This window comes from Nicotiana tomentosiformis, chromosome 10, assembly GCF_000390325.3.
Source record: "Nicotiana tomentosiformis chromosome 10, ASM39032v3, whole genome shotgun sequence".
Classification (NCBI taxonomy): Eukaryota; Viridiplantae; Streptophyta; class Magnoliopsida; order Solanales; family Solanaceae; genus Nicotiana; species Nicotiana tomentosiformis.
Genome location: NC_090821.1, coordinates 59589644 through 59612420, shown reverse-complemented (window position 1 = coordinate 59612420; position 22777 = coordinate 59589644). Strand labels below are relative to the sequence as shown.

Here is a 22777-nt window from a genome sequence, read left to right as displayed (position 1 = left end):
AGACAAGCTTATTGTTTTGTAAATTTTCTTATTAAAATTTCTGACTCCCAACGTAACAAGTTCTTCATCATCATCCTGTTGTGTGTGGTTCAAGTTTGGAAGAATGATTGAATTTTGTAACATTTTATACAGCTATAATGTGTGAAAATCAAGAAAAAGGAGGGAGTAATAGAAGTAGTATCTTTTTTTTTTCTTCTTTCTCTTCAATTCAGCTGCTGTACTTGGAGCTACTTTCTTGCTTTAATATATTCCATTACAAGTAAAGGAGATTCTAGGATGATGCATTAGATCAAAAAGTCACTTAAATTAAAGTATTCTTGAAATTGATCATCAATAATTATTGTGCTAGAGGACCCCATCCTCATAAGAGGAGATCTATCAAAAATAAAAATAAAAATAAATCCAAAAGCATGGAAAAGAAAGAAGAATATGGCCTCAGGAATCCAAAAAAGTGAAAGGAAAGGAACTAGTCACTATCCTAACAAAGAATAATTCATATCTATCCCCAGCTGTTTTACCCTTTGGAACATAAATGTTTTCTGAAAATGACACAAGCATTATGTCATTCTTACCTATCTTAATCTAAGGTTAGATCTTACAAAAAAAAAAAAAAGTCATTGCAATCGTATCACATCCTTAAAAAAAAATGTATCACTTTAGGAGAATCTAACATATACTCGTTATTTTTGAAGGATTCGAGCAATATGAATCTTTTTTATTATCAATAGTAGTAAGATTTTCTTGTTTTTAAAAATCTTTTTTCTTTAACTTGAATGGTATTGTCTAGACCATGTACATATGCTTGGAAGTTTAAACAATGGATGATAAATTGACAGTAAAATGCACTTGCATTATTGGCTGTTACTAAATGAAGTGAAATGAAGCGAATAATTTAGCTCTTAGTTTCTTTATTGGCCAAGCAAAATGTGTTAATCATTGGAACAGACTCGTCAAGTTTAGATAAAATTCCTTCTTTTAATCATGATAACCAATACGTAGCATGATTAAGATTCCTTGATTCCCATAGTGAAATTGACCTTTGGTGAGACCACTAATCCCAAAGTAATGAATCAACTTTCTGCGGCCTGGTGCACGAAGTATTCTGCGTTCATGTAGGGTACGAGGAAAGACCACATTATCCCAATAGATATAATGTAAGCAGTCTATTCTGATGCAAGTATCAATGACTGATTTCACGGCTCGAACTTATAATCTATAAGTTATACAGAAACAACTTTACCATTGCTCCAAAACTTCTTTCCATTACAACTTATTAAAATACGAGTGTAATTTTTACATCAAATTTTGAAGGATAGAATCATAGAAATTCGAAGGAAGTGTCTTTTTTGTTATGTCAAAAAATGTTAATGTGAACATAGGAAACTATTTCAGGGAATTTATTAGTTGGATATATAATTGCTTTTTTATTTTTTTCCACCAAGCCAATCAACATCCCACTTCCTTATGTACTGTCTGTTAATATTAACACATTTATGTGTACAAACCCCACAGTTTCAGCTATGAAGACAAAACAAAATCATGAGAATAATATTCCTTCATTTAATTTTGGCCAAGGATTGCCAGTTTCTGATATCACAGTTTCAGAAATCCCTCAAATGACAGGACTCAACTCAAGTGAGCCTAAAGCAAAGCTCCAACGGAATTCATTTTTTGAGATGTTCAAAGGTTGTTTCCTTGTTAGGATTAAATTAAAAGTATATATACACAGTGAAAAGATCTTTTTACATTGTTAGTTATATACCAATAATACTTATCATAGAGATTTACTTGTAATTACTCGACAAGTAATCTAATAGTTTAAATATTTTTTCACACTACATAAAAGTTATACTCTTATAGTCTTTTTGATATAGGAACTTTTGACTGATCAAACACAAATATGTGCATTACATACCCTTCAAAGGGCATGTCTATATGAGATTGGCTTGTATTTTTGGCACAATTCATTTGGATTTGCAAAGTTTTTCTAAAGAAAGGAAACTGATGCCTTAATTGTTGAAGTGGAGGACTGCTAGTTTTCTTTTGAAAGGCAGTTGGGAGTCTCTTGGTCATCAATTATTTTTCGAACAAGGGTAAAAAATACCTCTTTACTACGAGAAAAGGATTATATATATTCTCCGTTATACTTTTGGTCTATTTTTACCCTCGACGTTATAAAATTAATGTAAAAATACCATTCTTCCGTTAGAATCCTCCAACATGGATTACACCTTCCCACGTGGCTTCACATTTCGTTGAAGTGGACGCCACATGGCATTGCCACTTCACTATCCCAACCTACCCACTTCTTCCACACAATCTCCATCTTCACCCAATCACCACCACCGTCACCTCCTTATTTAGTAATTCAGTTTATGGTAGTTAATTATAAAATGGTTGGGGTATTGAGGTGGCATGCCATGTGGCGGCCAGCTTGGCGAGATATCAAGTCACATGGGATGATTTTGCTTATGTTGGAGGGCCCTAACGGAAGAAGGGTATTTTTGCACCAGTTTTATAACGTCGAGGGATAAAAATAGACAAAAAGTATAACGGAGAATATATATGATCCTTTTACCATAGTAGAGGGCTATTTTTTACCCTTGTCTGATTATTTTTATTTCCTATATATCATTTTTCATGTGATTTTCATTCCAAGAAAGGTAGATCACCTTGTAAAAATCAGATATTATAGTCCCTGTCCAAATATTTTCTATTGCTTTGCCTTATAGCTGTCTTCCCAGTTCAACTGCTAAAGATAGTTGACTGAGGTGAAAATAGACAAATTTTGATGTCATTCAACATGAAATTGGTTGAAATAAAGGACACAGGACAGAATCTTTCTCTCAAAGCCAAAATTTATGTGTGTAGTTTGTCTTAGTTTAATAATGATGATGTAGTAGCCAAATTTCAATCAATTCATTTCTCCCCATAAATGATACTCCCTCAACCATTTTTATCTGTTGCTTTATCCAAAAAAGAGGATTCAAATTATTTTTCGCTTTAGAAAAAGTTTAGAAAGCATTAGTTATTTTTTCAAATTCCACCCTACTATTACAAAAAGCCATATACGTAGTAATTACTTATCCGGATAATTTAGTCAAAAATGCTACGTATTAAATAATTTTATTAATGATTGTGCCAAAACTTTGTAGATGATATAAAGGACCCGAGGGAGTACTACAAAGAAAGCAGAGTAATAGTTTTCTTTTCCTTGTCTATCTACTCCCCATCTCAAATTATCTGGTATATTTTTACGTTACATGCTCCTTAAGAAAATAATAATTAAGAGGTATTTTTGACTATTTTACTTTTATTTAAATCTTATTGGTATTTGAAAAATCTTAATATTATCCATAATTGAGGTGTTTGTAGTTTTCAAGAACAATTACTAAGGATAAAATAAAAAAAAAATATATAATTTGTGTTAAACTTCTAAAATGACAAATAATTTGAGATAACTATATTTAAAAATTACGATAGATAATTTGAAACGGAGTGAGTATACGTTTGAAATTTGCATAGTGCCTTTATTCTACTATGACTTTAGTGGATCAAGCTAATTAACGGATTCTTTAATTAGTATACATTAACTGAACTCCTTGGTTTCTGTTAAAAGAATGCCAGATATTAGACTTGGACTTTTGGAATGATGACTTACGGCGAAATGAAAATGACCTTACTAGCAGTCATGATGTTCTTTTTACACCTCCATATTAGGTTTGGCCTTCTAATGTGCAGCTACTCCAGTTCAAAGAAATTTCAGTCGAATCAGATTCTGAAACTCAAAATCATCTAGGAATTTGGAACTCCAAATTGAAGATAAGTCAAGTCATTAGAGAATTCTTTAAACATTTTGTTTACCTTATAACGATATAATTGAATTTGTTACATGATTTATAGACAAGCGAACTGATTTGATCCACAATGATAAACAAATTAGATTGAAAATAAGATTTAGCGTTAAAATCAAAGAAAATAGCAAGCATGGCTTCGGGAGCAATGCTTCCGAGGACCGCAGTAAGAGCAATATCAGACAGAAAGCAAAGTTAAATTATTTTCTAGAGAATAAAGTATAACATAAGTTTTGCTAGAGATTTCGTGCCCTTACAATGGTTGTTGAAGCCCCTATTTATAGTTATACCTAGAAAACAAGATCATAGGATCAAACCCCTCTTAAATGACAATAATGGGGGCCATTTATGAATATGTAATGGCAGACCATGAATGCCAAAATTCTCTGCAACGGCTGCCTATTTGATATTAAGGAATATTCTTCATTAAATGCCATCTGGTGACAAACATCTGTTGACTGCGTTCCCTTCAGGATATACCCGATACCAACCAAAATTTTTATCCTCGGTCTTGGTTTTCACTTGATTCATCTTCTGTCCGCCTCCGATTCCACGTGTCATGTAATCATCCGATCATTTAATATAAACCAATTTTACCCTACATAGATAGTCTCTCTACTTTCCGATGGCACATCTTTGTATCATCGGGAAGTTGGTGAAGATTCCTTTCTTGACAGAATATTTTCTGAACCCTTCCGAACAGTTTCCGGCGCTTGATAAGACGCACGTCTCCTCGCATTTAATGCCCCGAACATGTGTCATCCCACGATTCAGCAATATTTTTGCCGGTACTCGAGGTAATCGTGATCGCGATTTTAGCCGTCTATACCTTTACTTATATGCCTCATTCTTCTTTTTTCACTTCTAGCAACTTCATAAGCTCTCTTACCCTCTTTGCACATAACTTTCTTCTGTTTTCATCTCTCTATGATCTTCTTCAAAAAAAACTCTATCATCTCCTTATCATTATGGCTTCTCCTACTAAATCTTCCAAGAATTCTGGTCTTCTTTACAGTGGTGGCCCGAAGAGAAGCAAAGGTAAACAAGTTAATGTTGATCCTGATCCTCCCACGGTTAGCACCATTATACCTAAACATCTAAACACCGCCTACGACTTCCAAGAGAAGCTCCCCACCTTAAACCTTCAAACTTGGGCTGTTGAGAAATATCCTTCTTCTATTCACCCTTCCAGTATCCCTACAGTGAAGGAAGATTGTAACTGCCAAGAACTAAATATGATTGCTCCTGACCTGGTGGAGTGGGTGACCTTCACCAAAAAGGGTTTTACGTATGTTTATACATACCCCTTCACTTTGGGCCCATTCTCATTGAGCGGGGGACTTGACCCCGTGATCTTGAAATTCTGCCACCGGTATCAGGTCTGCTTGGCACAAGTAAGCCCTTATGTGTGGCGAACGGTGGCTAGTCTGCACCAGATGTGCTTGGAAACGAGGGAGACCCTAACCCTGACACATATGATGAACCTCTACTCCCCCAAAATCTTTCTGGGTGGGGTGGGGGGGAGGATGATAAATTTCAGCAAGCGTGGCCATCATGCTTTGCTTACCAGCATGGATGATGACAATCACCGTGGATGGATGGAGCGGTTTTTCATCATTGGTACCAGGGAAATCATCCCGGCTACAACTCCATCTTTTCCCGAATCATGGATTGTTCACGTAAATTTTAAATCTACCTCTTTCTTCGAAAAAGGCTATTCTATGTCACTGCTAATCCTTTTCCTTCCATTATTTCAGCTACTCGGTGGACACCACCAAGGGTTGAAGGCCTGGACCGATAGGTTCAGAAGATTCTGGACATCACTACGCCAGAGACCCGTCGGTGGAAAGAGTTGGCTCCCAAATACGGGTGAAAGTCCAAGAACCACGATAAACTGATTCTTTCTATTTCTTGCCTTTGTACATAAGACAACTTGCTAACTATACCTTTTTGTTTGATTCAGGGCTCCCGCAGTATAACGACCCGGCCAGTCGTTTCGAGAGTTATAGCTCCGTTTCCCATATTTCTGTTTATTTATGTGTTGTTCAATTGTGTTGAGTTATTTTGAATTGGTAGTTTGGGTTCGGAGTAATTTTGGAGTAAAATGAGGCACTTAGACTCTTAGTTAGAAAGCTAAGTTAGAAAAAGTCAACTGGAAGTTGATCTATGAGTAAACGAATTCGAATTTGGATTTTTATGATTCGATTAGCTTCGTTGTGTGATTTTAGACTTAGGAGTGTGTCCGGAATATAATTTGGAGGTATGTGGTAGAATTAGGCTTGAATTGGCGAAAGTTGGAAGTTTAGAAGTTTTTAGGCTTGAATTCGAGGTTGATTTGGTGTTATTTTGGGTGTTCCGGAGGTTTGACTAAATTCAGGTAGTGATATATGACTTGTTGGAATTATTGGTTGAAGTCCCGAGGGTTGTGTTATGTTGCGCTCGTTTTTCTGCATGGATAGGTTTGGGTTGTGTTGCGCTCGTTTTTCTTATGTTTCGACGCCGTTTCTTCAAGCATAAATAATATTTCGACGAAACAAAATGAGCTCCGATTTCCTTTTTGATTAAAGCATTAGATCCGTATCGTAATTACGGACCTGTATCAAAAAGAATCATCAAATTTGGACATCGTATGAGGATTTTATGGTCATTTTACTAAGAATTAGGTTGCCAGATTTTTCAGATTAATTATGAAATTGCCATTGACGGCGTATTTAAAAATCTGCACTATTTGCAAATATTGAAACCAATATATCTCCTTAATTTTATAAGGTCAAATTGAGTGATTCAAAAGCCTAACTTGACTAGAATTTCACAAGGAATCCACTGGAGGCATAAAAAGCGAATTTTGGGATCATTTGTCATGAGAAACGAGGCAGAATAGCTAGCAGAAAAATATATAAAATAAGGGTTTGTTCATTCGGTCATATTTTGAGTTAGGGATCTCGGATTTGGAAGATTTTGGGGGCGATTTTCACCACAAGGATTGGGGTAAGTGTTCTCTACTCGATTTTGGTTATATTTCATGAATCCATCTTCGTTTTTGGGATTTGATTGATGATTTCAAAGTGAAATTGAGGGAGTTAGGGCTTGAGTTTTGGAGAGTTTTAGGTAGGAATTTGAGGGACCAATCGGAGTCCGATTTTGATAAATTTTATATGGTTAGACTCGGGAGAGGACGAGATTTATTATTCTGCCATTTTTGACTGATTTCGATACATGGGCCCAAGAGCCGGGATTTGGCCGATTTCAGATTTTTGGCATATTTTGTAGTTTTTATTGTGGAATTCGATTCGTTAGCCTATGTTGATGGTATTAATATGATTATGGTTAGATTTAGAGCTTTTGGAGACCGAGTCCAGAGACGAGGGCATCCCGGAGTAGGATTTTACGCTGTTAAGGTAAGTAATAGTTTTAACTTTGGCTTTGAGGGTATAAACCCGGAGAATTTGATATCGTGTGACTGTTTGGAGGTGATACCTATGCTAGGTGATGGGCGTGTGGGTGTATACCTTGAGGGATTGAGACTTGGTCCGTCCCGTGAGGCCTCATGGCCATCATCTATGTTTACCTAGTTACCTTTTGTTGAACTTGTTTGCCTTCATGTTAGAGATCATGCTTAGGATTTATTCATGCTCACATTATTTGTACTCAGTCATAGAAATTATTGTACATGTTTACCGCAGTCTCTATTATTTGCTAATATGCTGTGATACTTGATGTGGGATGTGTTCCCTTATTTGTTGATGATGGTGAGGCTAGTGAGGTACATGATTGAGTGAGGCCGAGGGTCTGGTTGTAAGGATATTAATACCATAGTGCGTGAGTTGTCCGTGTAGCACGTGAGTTGACCGTGCGGGTCTAGTTATTGATACCATAGCGCGTTAGTTGTCCGCGTAGCACGTGAGTTGACCGTGCGAATCCAGGTATTGATATGATGGCACGTGAATTGTCCGTACTTAGCGCTTGGGCTTTGGGAGCCCCTCCGGAGTCTGTACATACCCCCAGTGAGCGCAGAGTGTTGAGCGTTGAGTGCTGAGTGCGAGTGCTGAGTGATGGAGTGACATTGCTGTGAGGTTGCATTTACTTTTGTTGTTGCTGCATTTACTTGTTAATTTTTCTTGTAGTCTTACTGATTTATGAAATTACCTGTCTACTCCTGTTTGTACTTAATTGTGGAAATAATAATTGGATTATTCTGCTTAGCTCGTCGCTACTGCTCAGTTCCTTAGTTATTTCTGTTACTACTGAGTCGGTTGTACTCATACTACACCCTACACTTTATGTGCAGATCCAGGTGAGTTAGAAGGCGGCGATCGCTGAGTTCAGGCCGGCTATCTTTGGAGACTGCAAGGTAGCTATTAGCGTCCGCAGGACCTTGTTACTCCTCTTGTCATTTCTTCTTTTGGATAGTTAGACAATTTATGTATCTTAGTTCATAGTTTTAGATGCTCATGACTTAATGACACCCCGATGTTTGGAGCTCGTTTCCGTATTTTTCTATATTATATTTAGAGTTGATTTAGTTTATGAAAAATTTAATTGTTGAAATATTTTATTAAATTTTTATAATCGGTTTAGTAGTAATATTTTGGGAAGTAGGATTGCCTTGTAACACGATGGGCACCATCACGACCGTGGTTAGATTTTGGGTCGTGACAAGTTGGTATCAGAGCATAGGTTACATAGGTCTCACAAGTCATGAGCGAGTTTAGTAGAGTCTTGCGGATCGGTACAGTGATGTCTGTACTTATCTTTGAGAGGCTGCAGAACCTTTAGGAAAACTTCACATTCTTGAATTCTTTTCGTGCGGTATTGATTCAGCTTGAAGTATAACTCTTTGAATTCCTTCCACGCATTTGTATCCGCACATGGGCGCTCGGTATCAGTTGTGCATTGACAACTTGTGATTCTCTGGATGAGGTACGAGATGTGATTTTTATGTGTTGATGTCCGGTCAGTCTGGAGGACATGAGGCCGGGTTTTGAATGTAGCTTATGCACTGAGGTGTTGATTGTGTGAGCACGTGCTTGTGGTACTTTTTGGGATATTTAAGAGAGTATTCAGCGCTTATGAGCCTTAGGGCGGTGTGGTTTTATGCTTGGGTCTCGTGTGGTGAGTCTGGGCTGAGGATTGTGGTGTTATGACGGGACAAAGTATTAATTTGAAGGTAATTCATAAGGAACTCGGATAGATAGGACATCTTGGTAGTAGGTTGGATCGGCATGGTAATGGGTATGATTAGTTCTTTGGGTGTGTATGAGGTAATGAGTTCTACAGGTGTTTTGTGGCAATGTCCTTGGGTTTTTAGTGGTCTGCGCAGCTTGGTTGAGTTAGAAGGATTCAGTCCCGATGGATTGGTTTTGTGCCATTGGGGTTCGGAGAGAGCTCTTGATGGTTTTGAGAACAACTCTTGGCACGTTCAAGGACAGACGTTTGTTTAAGAGGGGGAGGATGTAACGACCCGACCAGTCGTTTCGAGAGTTATAGCCCCGTTTTCCCTATTTCTGCTTATTTGTGTGTTGTTCAGCTGTGTTGAGTTATTTTGAATTGGTAGTTTGGGCTCGGAGTAGTTTTGGAGTGAAATGAGGCACTTAGACTCTTAGTTAGAAAGCTAAGTTAGAAAAAGTCAACCGGAAGTTGACCTATGAGTAAACGAATTCGGATTTGAATTTTTATGATTCGATTAGCTTCGTTGGGTGATTTTAGACTTAGGAGTGTGTCTAGAATGTAATTTGGAGGTCCGTGGTAGAATTAGGCTTGAATTGGCGAAAGTTGGAAGTAAAGAAGTTCTTAGGCTTGAATTCGAGGTTGATTTGGTGTTTTGGTGTTATTTTGGGTGTTCCGGAGGTTCGACTAAGTTCAAGTAGTGACATATGACTTGTTGGAATTATTGGTTGAGGTCCCGAGGGCCTCAGGTGAGTTTCGGATAGGTTTGGATTGTGTTGCGCTCGTTTTTCTTATGTTTCGACGCCGTTTCTTTAAGCATAAATGGTATCATATTGAAAACGAATGAGCTCTGATTTCCATTTTGATTGAAGCATTAGATCCGTATCGTAATTATGAACCTGTAGCAAAGAGAATCGTCGAATTTGGACATCGTATGAGGATTTTATGATCATTTTACTAAGAATTAGGTTGCCAGATTTTTCAGATTAATTACAAAATTACCATTGACGGCGTATTTAAAAATCTGCACTATTTGTAAATATTAAAACTAACATATCTCCTTCATTATAAGGTCAAATTGAGTGATTCAAAAGCCTAACTTGACTAGAATTTTACAAGAAATCCATTGGAGGCATAAAAACTGAGTTTCGGGATCGTTTGTCATGAGAAACGAGACAGAATACCTGACAGAAAAATATATAAAATAAGGGTTTGTTCTATCGATCATATTTTGAGTTGGGGAGCTCGGATTTGGACGATTTTGGGGGCGATTTTCACCATAAGAATTGGGTTAAGTGTTCTCTACTCGGTTTTGGTTATATTTCATGAATCCATCTTCGTTTTTGGGATTTGATTGATGATTTCAAAGTAAAATTGAAGGAGTTAGGGCTTGAGTTTTGAAGAGTATTAGGTAGGGATCTGAGGGACCAAACAGAGTCTGATTTTGATAAATTTTATATGGTTAGACTCGGGAGAGGACGAGGTTTATTATTCTGCCATTTTTGACTGATTTCGATACATGGGCCCGAGGGTCGGGTTTTGGGCGACTTCGGATTTTTGGCATATTTTGTAGTTTTTATTGTGGAATTCGATTCGTTAGCCTATGTTGATGGTATTAATATGATTATGGTTAGATTTGGAACTTTTGGAGACCGAGTCCAGAGGCGAGGGCATCCCGGAGTAGGATTTTACGTTGTTAAGGTAAGTAACAGTTTTAACTCTGGCTTTGAGGGTATAAACCCGAAGAATTTGATATCGTGTGACTATTTGGTGGTGATACCCATGCTAGGTGATGGGCGTGTGGGTGTATACCTCGAGGGATTGAGACTTGGTCCGTCCTGTGAGGCCTCATGGCTATCATCTGTGTTTACCTAGTTACCTTTTGTTGAACTTGTCAGCCTTCATGTTAGAGATCATACTTAGGATTTATTCATGCTCACATTATTTGTACTCAGTCATAGAAATTATTGTACATGTTTACTTTAGTCTCTATTATTTGCTAATATGCTGTGATACTTGATGTGGGATGTGTTCCCTTATTTGTTGATGATGGCGAGGCTAGTGAGGTACATGATTGAGTGAGGCCGAGGGCCTGGTTGTGAGGATATTACTACCATAGCGCGTCAGTTGTCCGCGTAGCACATGAGTTGACCGTGCGAGTCCAGTTATTGATACCATAGCACGTGAGTTGTCCGCATAGCGCGTGAGTTGACCGTGCGGATCCAGGTATTGATATGATGTCACGTGAGTTGTCCGTGCTTAGCGCTTGGGCTTTGGGAGCCCCTTCGGAGTCTGTACATACCCCCAGTGAGCGCAGAGTGTTGAGCGTTGAGTGCTGAGTACGAGTGCTGAGTGATGGAGTGACATTGCTGTGAGGTTGCATTTACTTTTGTTGTTGCTGCATTTACTTGTTAATTTTCTTGTAGTCTTACTGATTTATGAAATTACCTGTCTACTCCTCTTTGTACTTAATTGTGGAAATAATAATTGGATTATTCTGCTTAGCTCGTCACTACTGCTCAGTTCCTTAGTTATTTCTATTACTACTGAGTCGGTTGTACTTATACTACATCCTGCACTTTATGTGCAGATCCAGGTGAGTTAGAAGGTGGCGATCGCTGAGTTCAGGCCGGCTATCTTCGGAGACTGCAAAGTAGTTGTTAGCGTCCACAGGACCTTGTTACTCCTCTTGTCATTTCTTCTTTTGGACAGTTAGACAGTTTATATATATTAGTTCATAGTTTTAGATGCTCATGACTTAGTGACACCCCGATGTTTGGGGCTCGTTTCCGTATTTTTCTATATTATATTTAGAGTTGATTTAGTTTATGAAAAACTTAAATGTTGAAATATTTTATTAAATTCTTATAATCGGTTTAGTTTTAATATTTTGGGAAGTAGGCTTGCCTTGTAACACGATAGGCGACATCACGACCATGGTTAGATTTTGGGTCGTGACACGCAGGGTTCTATTTCCTGCCCTGAAGAGGAGGTTTTGGCCGATCCCGCAGAGGCTGCGAGGTTGTTGCAGGAAGCTCTCACTCGGAGCGGTGCCCTTGGGTCTGCTTTCGGTGCAAGTGCTTCCTCTCGGAGTCCCTGGCTAGAGAACAATCAACCAAAAAGGCAGTGTTTTTCCTTGGCTGGGGATAAAAATAAGAAAATAAAGAAGGCCATGCCTGAGCCAGCCGTAGCCACTATGGTTATTGACGATGACGAGAAGCTAGTGATTGAGAAGCTTCTCTGCAAATGAGACAGCGATTTTCATTAGCTCAATAAAATGCTCAATCTGGAGATCTTAGAACCCCAACCGAGGGCGAGGTCCGAGCGCTCTGGGGAGAGATGGATTTAGTAAAGAATACCGACTCTCCCTTTTTGGCCCTAGTTGCTGCTCCCGGTCATATGAGGTCGGAGACCAGGCCTTCTCTGCCTTTGGTTGATGAGCAACCAATAATTAACCCCCTTGGGAATTTAGGGCACAACTATTCACCCCCTTCTACATATCCCCGAGGGAGGAGGAACGTTTATCTCTCGGTTTCAAAGGAGTGGCACCTATTGTCTAGGCTATTTGAGCTCGCCAACTATCTAAAGCCGCTGGCTTCAGAAAAATATAAGAAGAAAATACACTCTCTTTCAGGAGAGTATATGTTAAATAATGCCATGCACAACGCTGCATCAGTATCATATTTGTTCTCTTGCTGCTTGTTTCTATTCATTTGTTACAACATGTTTCTAACTTTGATATTCATTTAGTAGGCCAACTTCCTTGCTTCTGAGGGCCTTTAGAGGTTGATCCTTTACAAATAGGGACTTAAGTCCGAGCGAGATCAACTATTGGCCAAGAGGAATGAACTCGTTGTGCGCCTCCTGGTGCTAGAGACGAGGGCTGCTGAAGCGGCCGAGCTTGAGGCCCAGTTGCAATAAAGTGAGCAGGAGGTGATGGCTCACAATCAAGAAGTCACTCAGCTATATGCACAACTTCAAGATGCAAAGGCTAAGTGGGCTGAGTCTCAAGATTTTATTCTTGCTGCAACCGAGCGCGAGTCTGCCTCCATTGAACGAGCAAATAATTTGGAGGAAGTTTTGTACACCAAAGCTGAAGAGGCTGCTGCTGTCGAGGAAAAATGGGCCCAGATAGAGGAGAGGTATAAGAATATCATGGAGGAAAACTCCGAACGCCTTCCTATCTCCTCAATTCCAAGCCAAACGATTCGAAACTAGCCAAATAACGTGCAAATTAATCAAAATATAATCCATTTCTTGCAATTTAACAGTAAAAATTCCCAACTCCTCTTGAAAAGTCAACCAAAAGTCAACGGTAGGACCCACGTCACGGAATCTGACAAAAATTATAAAATCTGAACCCTCATTCAACCACGAGTCCAACCATACCAAAATTACTCAAATTTGACCCCAACTCGGCATTCAAATCCTCAATAAAAGTCTATAAAATTTTCTACCATTTTCAATCCAAAACACTAATTTTATGATGAAAACAACATTATATTCATGTAATTTAACCCAAACTGAGTTAGAATCACTTACCCCAATCCATATGGTGAACATCGCCTAAACTATCGTTTCAATCCGAGCTCCATAGCTCCAAAAATGTTAAAATGGCCGAAACCTCGATATATAGCTTCTATCCAGGCATTTACTCTTCGCGATCGCGAAGCACAAAATTTTTCAGCCCAAAATTGCCCTTCACGATCGCGTAAAACCAATCGCAATCGTGAAGAACAAACTCCCCAACTCTTCCAGACAGCCTCTAGTATAATGGTCATAACGTTTTGTATAAAACTCTAAATGATAAATGGTTTGACTTTCTGAAAACTAGACATCAAGGACTACAACTTTCACTTTGGGTCCATATTTCTACGCTCTGTGATCTCGATCTTAGCCTCGGTGCCACAAGATTCGAGCGGGATGACCTTTTGGCTGAAGTTGACAGGCTTAAGGCAAGACTGAACCTTCTAGTGCCGGTTCTGAGTTTTCGGGAATCGAGGAAGAACATGAAGAGAATGATAATGAAGGTCAAGATCTTGTGCCGGCGTCAGATCCGCCTATTTCTCCCGGGGGCGTAGATACCTCTCTTCCCCCAAATTCCGGTGCCGATGAAGTTTAGCCTTTTCGGTTTCTTTTCTTTTGTTGTTTTCCTTTTGTATCTTTGTACTTATGCCGCTTGGCATGTTTTATAAATAAAAAGGACCTTTTGTTTGAGTATTGCGCAATGTTCATTCTTTTTACGTCAAATTAAGTAAGGGTTCAGGTGTGTTTTCTCTCGATAGCTTTTGGGTCCGGGCATAAATTCTTCCGGAACCAACCCTTTACTATGAGGGTTTCATAATAGAGGGCCATTGAAGAGGACGTCTCCTGTTCATTCCGGCACTAGCATTTGAAATTTTCAGTTAACTTTCAAATGATAAAATCAATTCATCGTTTGGACAAGAAACAAGATAAAAATAAAAGCACTTCATTTTTATCTTGTTTCTTGTCCAAACGATGAAAATAAAAGTACTTCATTTTATTCCTTCCATCTTCAAAGTACATAAGCATTCATTTGCTAAAAAGAAAAAAGAAATTGCCAATACATTTGGCTAACTTGTACAACTTGTTTCTAGGGGACTAGGTGTGCAGTCCCCGGTCCCGATGAGACATTGTTATTCTGGGGTCTCGTAGTCCTAGTTTTCGTGGCAATTATGTTGCCGTATTCTCATACTATTTCCTCCAGTGTTCGAATACGAAGTATGCGAATTTAAACACTAAAAGTCTTGCTCCTTTGAGGAAAAACACTTGTGAACGGTTGAATAGCCTTTGGTCCGATGGAAAATTTTACTTCCCAGTAGGAATTTGCCATCCAGCCAAAGGCTATTTAACCATCCCGCAGTGGTTTGTTGTTTCAGTGCCTTGTCATTTAAAGGTCTTAACTCTACTGATGATGTTTCCTTTATAGTATGCTTTTCGTTGCTGCTTCGTTAAAATCCTTGCCAGAAAAATCCTATTGGGACAAAAACTGGTCGAAGGGAAAAAGAGTGCATCACATACTTTCAATGTAGGCAAGATCTATTAGCAGTAGTACTTCTTGAAGTGAGTCGCGTTCCAGTTGCTAGGTAATTTGACTTTATCTTGATTCTCTAGCTCGTATGAATCTTTGCCGGTGATAGCTGAAACTCAGTAGGGCCTTCTCATGTTGGATCCAGCTTCTCGGCATTGATTTCTCGAGTGTTCTGAGTTAATTTCCTTAAAACCAAGTTTCCTACTTTAAAGTAGCGGAGATTGGCCCTTCGGTTATTGTACCTCTCCATCCTCTGCTTCTGAGCCACCATTCTTATGTGTGCCAAATCCCTACGTTCATCAAGCAATTCTAGCTTGACCAACAATGCCTCATTATTTGCTTCTTTGTCCGTTCGGATGTACCGTAAGGTCGGTTTTCCTACTTCCACAGGGATCAGAGCTTCTGCACCGTATATGAAAGAGAAAGGTGTCTCTTCTGTGCTTGATTTTGCGTCGTCCGGTACGCCCATAGCACGCCCGATAATTCTTCGGGATACTTGCCTCTGGCTGCTTCTAACCTCTTTTTGAGGTTTTGGATAATCACCTTATTGGTTGATTCCGCCTGCCCATTAGCGCTCGGATGGTATGGTAAAGATGTAAACCTCTTGATCTTCAAGTCTTTAAGAAATTTTGTGACTTTGGAGCCTATGAACTTTGGCCCGTTATCACAGGTAATATCTTTTAGTATTCCGAACCAGCAAATTATGTTTTCCCAAAGGAAGTTGACTACTTCGCGCTCACCGATCTTTTAGTAAGGACCTGATTCAACCCATTTAGTGAAGTAATCAGTAAAAGTTAAAAACAAATCTTACCTTTTCAGGACCCGATGGTAGCGACCCAACTATATCCATCCCCCATTTCATAAATAGCCATGGGAATAATACAGAATGTAGGAGTTCCATCAGTTGGCGCACCAACTATGCGTGGCGCTGACACTTGTCGCATTTCTGAACGAATGCCTTTGCATCTTGTTCCATCCGGGGCCAGTATTATCCCGCCCTAACCAGTTTTAGCACTAACGAATCTGTGCCGGAGTGGTTCCCACAAATTCCTTCATGTACTTCTCTCATTACGTAGTCTGCCTCCGAGGTTCCAAGACATCAGGCCAACAGGCCTTAGAATGATCTTCTATATAATTGTCCACCCAAGAGGCTGTAGTGAGCCGCTTTGGTTCGCAATGCCCGGGATGCCTCCGGGTCTTCGAGAAGTTTGCCATGCTGAAGGTAATCGATAAACTCATTTCTCCAGTCCTAGACTAAGTTGGTTGTGTTTACTTAACAATAGCCGTCCACATCCAGCACCGAATGCATAAGTTGAATGACAGTACCGGAGTCTGATCCATCTATCTCCGTGGACGACCCCAAATTTGCCATTGCATCTGATTCTACGCTTTCCCTTGGGATGTGTAAGATAGACTATTTCATGAATCGTGGAAACATAGTTTGAACTTTAATCACGTAATGTTGTATGCGCTCCTCCTTTATGTCGAAAATTTCATATACGTGGTTTACAACCAGTTGGGAATGATATTTGATTTTGATGACCTCGGAGCCAAGTCCCCGAACTAGCTCAAGTCCTGCAATCAAAGCCTCATACTCGGCTTCATTGTTAGTCAATGGAATAGTTTCTATTGCCTGCCTTAGGGCCTCCCCCGAAGGCGTGATTAGGACCACCCCGAGACTGGACCCTATCACATTGGAAGCCCTGTCTATGAACAAGTTCCAAACTCCTGATGTCGTTTCCGACACCATCACAGCTTCTTTTGCGACCAAAGGCAATAACCCGAGACTGAAATTGGCCACAAAGTCGGCCAAATCTTGTGATTTGATCACAGTCCTAGATTTGTATTCAATATCAAATTCACTAATTTCGACTGCCCATTTGTCCAATCGACCCGATAACTCAGGTTTGTGAAGGACATTTCGTAGGGGAAAGTTTGTCACAACGGCTATCGGGTGACACTGGAAATAAGGCCTAAGCTTTCAAAAGGCGACTACGAGAGCTAAAGCCAGTTTTTCGAGGTGTAGATAACGAGTTTTTTCTCCTGACAATATTTTGCTAACATAATAGATAGGAGATTGCGTACCTTCGTCATCTCAGACTAGTACGACACTTACCATTGTCTCTGAGACCACTAAGTATATCAGTAACTATTCGCCTTTCCCTAATTTTGATAGTAGCGGAGGGCTTGATAGTTAACGTTTCAGGTCTTTTAAGGCATGTTGGCATTCTGGAGTCTATTCCACATTGTTCTTCTTCTTCAGAAGTGAGAAGAAGCTATGGCGTTTTTCCGAAGATCAAGAAATGAACTTGCTTAGAGAAGCCAATCTCCCGGTAAGCCTTTGGACTTCTTTCACACTTGTTAGCTGGTCAACGATGTCCTCAATGTCTTTGATCGTGTCGTGATTTACCTCAATTCCCATTTATGAAACCAAGAAACCCAAGAACTTACCAGAGCTAACCCCGAATGCGCATCCTTTCGGGTTGAGTTTCATGTTATGCTTCCTCAGGATATCGAAAGTCTTCTGGATTTGTTTTAAATGGTCTCCTGCATTCAAAGACTTGGCCAGCATGTCATCTATGTAGACTTTCATTGTTTTACCTATTTGTTTCTTGAACATTTGTTCACGAGCCTCTGATAAGTGACTCCGGCATTTTTAAGCCCGAAGGGCATCACATTGTAATAATATGTGCCAAATTTCATTATGAACGAAGTCTTTTCCTGATCCTCCGGGTTCATCTTAATTTGATTGTACCCGGAATAAGCATCGAGGAAAGTCATCAACTCGTGTCTAGCCGTTGCATCAATCATTTGATCAATGTTTGTCAGTGGGAACGAGTCTTTCGGGCACGCCTTATTCAAGCCTTTATAATCTACGCACATTAGAAATTTGTTATTCTTTTTTGGAACTACAACTACGTTAGCTAGCTAGTCGGGATACTTTACCTCCCGGATTGAATCGATGTCAAGTAATCGAGTTACCTCTTCTTTAACAAACATATTTTTGACCTCGGCTATTAGGCGTTTTTTTTGCCTCACCGGAGGGATGATTGGGTCCAGGCTTAGCTTATGCACGACCACCTATAGCGAGATACCTGTCATATCCTAGTATGACCATGCAAAATAATCAACGTTAGTTTTAAGGAAATCAATAAGCCCTAACCTGAGTTCGGGATTAAGTCCAGTTCCCAAGTGAAATTTTCTATCCAGAAATTCCTTGAACAAAGCTACTTGTTCGAGCTCTTCCACAGTGGACTTGGTTGCGTTTGTCTCTTCCGGTACCTGAAAGTATCTCGGTACCTGGTAGGATTCCGACGACCCCTCATCTTTATTATTTTCGCTCGGCTCGAGAGTAGGCGTCGATTCCTATAATTGCTATCTGTTGGATTCCTTACCCTTACTGCTGAAAATTGATATTGCATTCATTTCTCTTGCTGTCGGTTGATCTCCACTTATCTTCTTGATTCCCTCTTGGGTCGAGAATTTTAGCAGTTGGGGATAAGTTGATGGCACGACCTTCATCATATGCAACCATGGTCTACCGAGGATTATGTTGTAGCCCATGTCACCATCTACCACTTCAAACAAGGTGGTTTTCATGACCCATTCAGCGTTCGTGGGCAGCAAGATCTCCCCTCGGGTTGTCACACTTGCCAGATTGAGCCTAGCGAAGAGCTTTATCGCCGGAATAATGCTTTCGGTTAATTTGGATTTTTCTAGCACTCTCCATTGAATGATGTTGGCTGAAATTCCTGGGTCAACCAAAACACGTTTAATCTTGAAATCTAGAATGTTAAGAGAAATTACCAGGGCATCATTGTGCGGCAGGAGAAGTCCATCGGCATCTTCTTTCGTGAAGGTGATCATGTCATCTTCGACGACTTCCCGGAGTCTTTTGTTGTGAGTCACTGATACCTTCATCTTCTTGGATATTGAGAAAGTTATACTGTTAATCTCATTCCCTCCGAAAATCATGTTGATAGTTAGTCGAGGAGGGTCTTCCCCTATGTTTGAGGGTTCTGTGTTGTCTTGGTTGCGGCAGTAATTATTCTTGGCCCTGTCGCTCAAGAACTTCCTGAAATGGCCGTTCTTTAACAGTGTTTCCACTTCCTCACGCAGATATTGGTAGTACCCAATTTGGTGGCCATGAGTCCCATAATATTCGCACCACAAGTTAGGATCTCTTTAGCTGGGATCAGATCTAATCAGCTTCGCGAATCGTGCCTCTTTGATATTCCTCATGGCTGATACCAACTCCATGACGCTAACGTTGAAATTATATTCCGATAGCCTGGGATAAGTGGAACCCGGGAACCCGATACCTCTTTATCCTAAAATGACCTGTTGTTTCGGTGGCGGTCAGTTCTTCTATCAGGGGCGAACTTATCCACGGATCAGAACCCTTTGATGTCATGTTCTTCGGCTCTCTCGTACGATAAGAATCGGCCCTTAGCAGATCGCCGGTCTACCTCAAAATCATCTTTAAATTTATCCCTGTTCTTGTCTTGGTCCCGACCCTTGGTTGATGTCAGGAAAGTGAGATGATCATCTTCTATCCTTATCTTTGATTCATAATGGTTATGGACGTACGTCCATGTGGTTTCTTGGAACTCGAGCATGCTTTCTTTTAACTTTTGGGAGGCGTCGGAGCTCCTTGGATTCAAACCCTTAGTGAATGCCTCAATTGTCCATTCATCTGGCACGGTCGGTAACACCATCCTTTCTTTCTGGAACCTGATCACGAACTCACGCAGCAATTCAGACTCTCATTGCAAAATTCTGAATATGTCCGCCTTTCGGGCCTGGACCTTCCTGGCCCCAGTATGGGCCTCGATGAAAGAATCTATGAGCATTTCAAAATAATCAATTGAATGTTCATGTAAAAGCGAATACCATATCAAGGCCCCTTTCGTGAGGGTCTCTTCGAATTTCTTCAGCAGAATTGACTCAATCTCATGTTGGGCCAAGTCATTTCCTTTCACTACCGTTGTATAAGTTGTGATGTGCTCTTAAGAGTCAGAATTCCCATCGTACTTCGGTTTGTCCAGTATTTTAAACCGTTTTAAAGTCAATTCTGGTGTTGCGCTCGATTTAAAAGGCAATTGGGTGTACTTCTTCGAGTCCGGGCCCTTCAACACTAGTGGTGCACCCGAAATTTAGTCCATTCGAGTATGTAACTCTTTCGCATTCTGATCCATCCGCTTTTTCATTTCTCTCATGAATCTCATGAGTTCGGTTTTGAAGGGATCATTGCCATTGTCGTTACCGGATTCGTTACCAGTCTCCCCGGCTCTGTCGAAGCCCACCTTACCCCTCAGGGTGTTATTATCAACTCTTTGAGCCGCTTGATTTGCAGGAATACCGGGAGGAGCTGGGTCTCTTCCGTTTGCGTTGTTGGAAGCGCCTGATAATGCCTGCGTCAGTTCCGTCATAACCTGGTCCTACCTTGAAAGATGGCCCATGATGATTTTTTGTTGCTCTCTCAAGATCCTTATTGTTTTCGCAACTTGCTCGTCCTCAGCGTCATCGGGAGTCGTTTCCCTCACATGTCGGGGATATTGTCCGCCATGGACCGGAGTTGCTACGTTCCCCTTGTTACCGGTGTCACTAATTGAATCCTCATGTTGATGCAGATTTTTGTGTTCCTCAATGTTGTGCGCGATGTTGACATCGTTAGCTGCCATTTTTTTTTAATTTTTGCTAGGAAACAAAGAATCAGACAAGTTAGTGATAGATGAGAGGATCAACTCAATTACGTAGTTTTTCAAACATCACGGTGGACGCCAAACTGTTTACCCGTAAAATGGGATAGTTGAATTTGTTACGTGGTTTATAGACAAGCGAACCGATTAGACCCACAGTTATAAACAAATTAGATTGAAAATAAGACTTAGCATTAAAATTAAAGGAAGTAGCAAATTTGGCTCCAGGGGCAATGCTTCCGAGAACCGCAATAAAAGCAATATCAGGCAGAAAGCAAAGTTGTATTACTTTCTTGAGAATAAAGTATAACATAAGTTTTGTCACAGATTTGGTGTCGTTTTAATGATTGTTGAAGCCCCTATTTATAGTTATACCTAGGAAACAAGTTGCTAGGATCAAGTCCCTCTTAAATGATAATAATGGGGGTCATTGATGAATATTTAAAGGTAGGTCATGAATGACAAAATTCTTTGTAACGGCTGCTTATTTAATATTGAGGAATATTCTTTATTAAATGTCATCTGATGACAAACATTCGTTCGCTTCCGTTGACTGCATTCCCTTCGGGATCTACCCGATACCAACAGAAACTGTTGTCCTCGGTCTTGGTTTTCACTCGATTCATCTTTCGTCTACCTCCGATTCCACGTGTCATGCAATCATTCGATCATTTAATATAAACTAATTTTACCCTATAGACATTTCTAAGGCAAGACATTCGTTTAAATTTGTCTTGACTCTGGTTTGGGACAATGGAAACGGGTGGAAACTAACTTTCTATCGAACTTCTTGCATGTTAAGGGATTAATTCAAGTTAAATCGGAAAGTAAGAGTTTGAAATTGAAGTTAGGAGAGCTAAATAGATATATTCTCTTCTCACGTTGGGCTAAGAAGCAAGTTTCGACAATCCATGTGATGAAATAGGTAAAAAAAAAAAAAAAATGGCTACATAAATAGGCTAATTTTTAAGCTGAATAGTAGATTGATGTTTTCAATTCTAAAGCAAAAAGTTGACTATTGTGATTGAAATTTCTCTTTTAACTTTTAGGGTCACAAATGTCCCTCTTAACCTCCGATATTATAAAACTAGCACAAAAATACTTCTCTCCCTTAGGACCTTCCACTGTGGCCACACCATCTCACATGGCATAACGTTTCGCTGATATAGACACCATGTGGCACACCACATCACCGTCCACTTCTTCCACCAACACCTTCCCCTTCACTCGGTCTCCCAAAAGAGATCATCCGTTTACACCAAAAAAAAAAAAAATTAAAGGAAGTTGTTTACTAATTAATTCTATTAAGCAAATAGAACACATAATATATTGTTATCTCGACATATTGTACAAACGAAAAAAAAAAAAAGATTCTCCAGTACACATATGCTTGTATATTCCTAAGAAAGGGAGGGAAGGCAAAGGAACCCATTAAAGCTTTAATTCTAGGAAGGAAGCTCATCTCTGCACCGTAAAGTTAAAAGTTTTATAGTTGGATTATTGACACTCTTCAGTTTCTTAATTCACTTTAAAAATGAAGAGTTTAAAGAAATTTTACAAAAATTGAGAAAATGGAAAAGATAACTAGCCATCCAGATTTGTTTGAACAAATCATATGAAAACACAACATACATCCAACCGAGAAAAAAAAACTGAAAGTGGAAAAAGACCAAAATTTCACATTATATCCAAACGAAAAACGAAATAAACAAAACTGTGTATCCAATTTTACCCACTTTAAGGGAAGAAAATAGAGCCAGTAAAACGAATCCAACTAATATAACTGGGGAACTCTTCATGAGCTTCAACTTACAAAATATCAATTCAAGCAAAAAAAAAAGGTGATGGTGGCGGTGGTTGGGTAATGGAAGAGGTGGCGGTGGAAGAAGGAGAGGGTAAAATATTGGTTGGGACGCTGATGTGGAAATATGCGACATAACGTCCATCTCAGCAAAATGCAAGGCCACGAACATGGTGTGGCCAAGGTAGAGAATCCTAACGGA

At 39.7% G+C, this 22777-nt stretch overlaps 2 protein-coding genes across 2 annotated transcripts; both read right to left on the bottom strand.

The window, feature by feature from the left end:
- Nucleotides 1-15202: 15202 nt before the first annotated feature.
- On the bottom strand, nt 15203-15541 carry LOC138900258 (uncharacterized). The gene has a single exon (XM_070186977.1). It carries the CDS (start codon nt 15539-15541, stop codon nt 15203-15205), a length of 339 nt encoding a protein of 112 aa, XP_070043078.1.
- A 2906-nt stretch (nt 15542-18447) lies between these two features.
- Nucleotides 18448-19047, bottom strand: LOC138900257 (uncharacterized). The gene has a single exon (XM_070186976.1). It carries the CDS (start codon nt 19045-19047, stop codon nt 18448-18450), a length of 600 nt encoding a protein of 199 aa, XP_070043077.1.
- Nucleotides 19048-22777: the final 3730 nt, after the last annotated feature.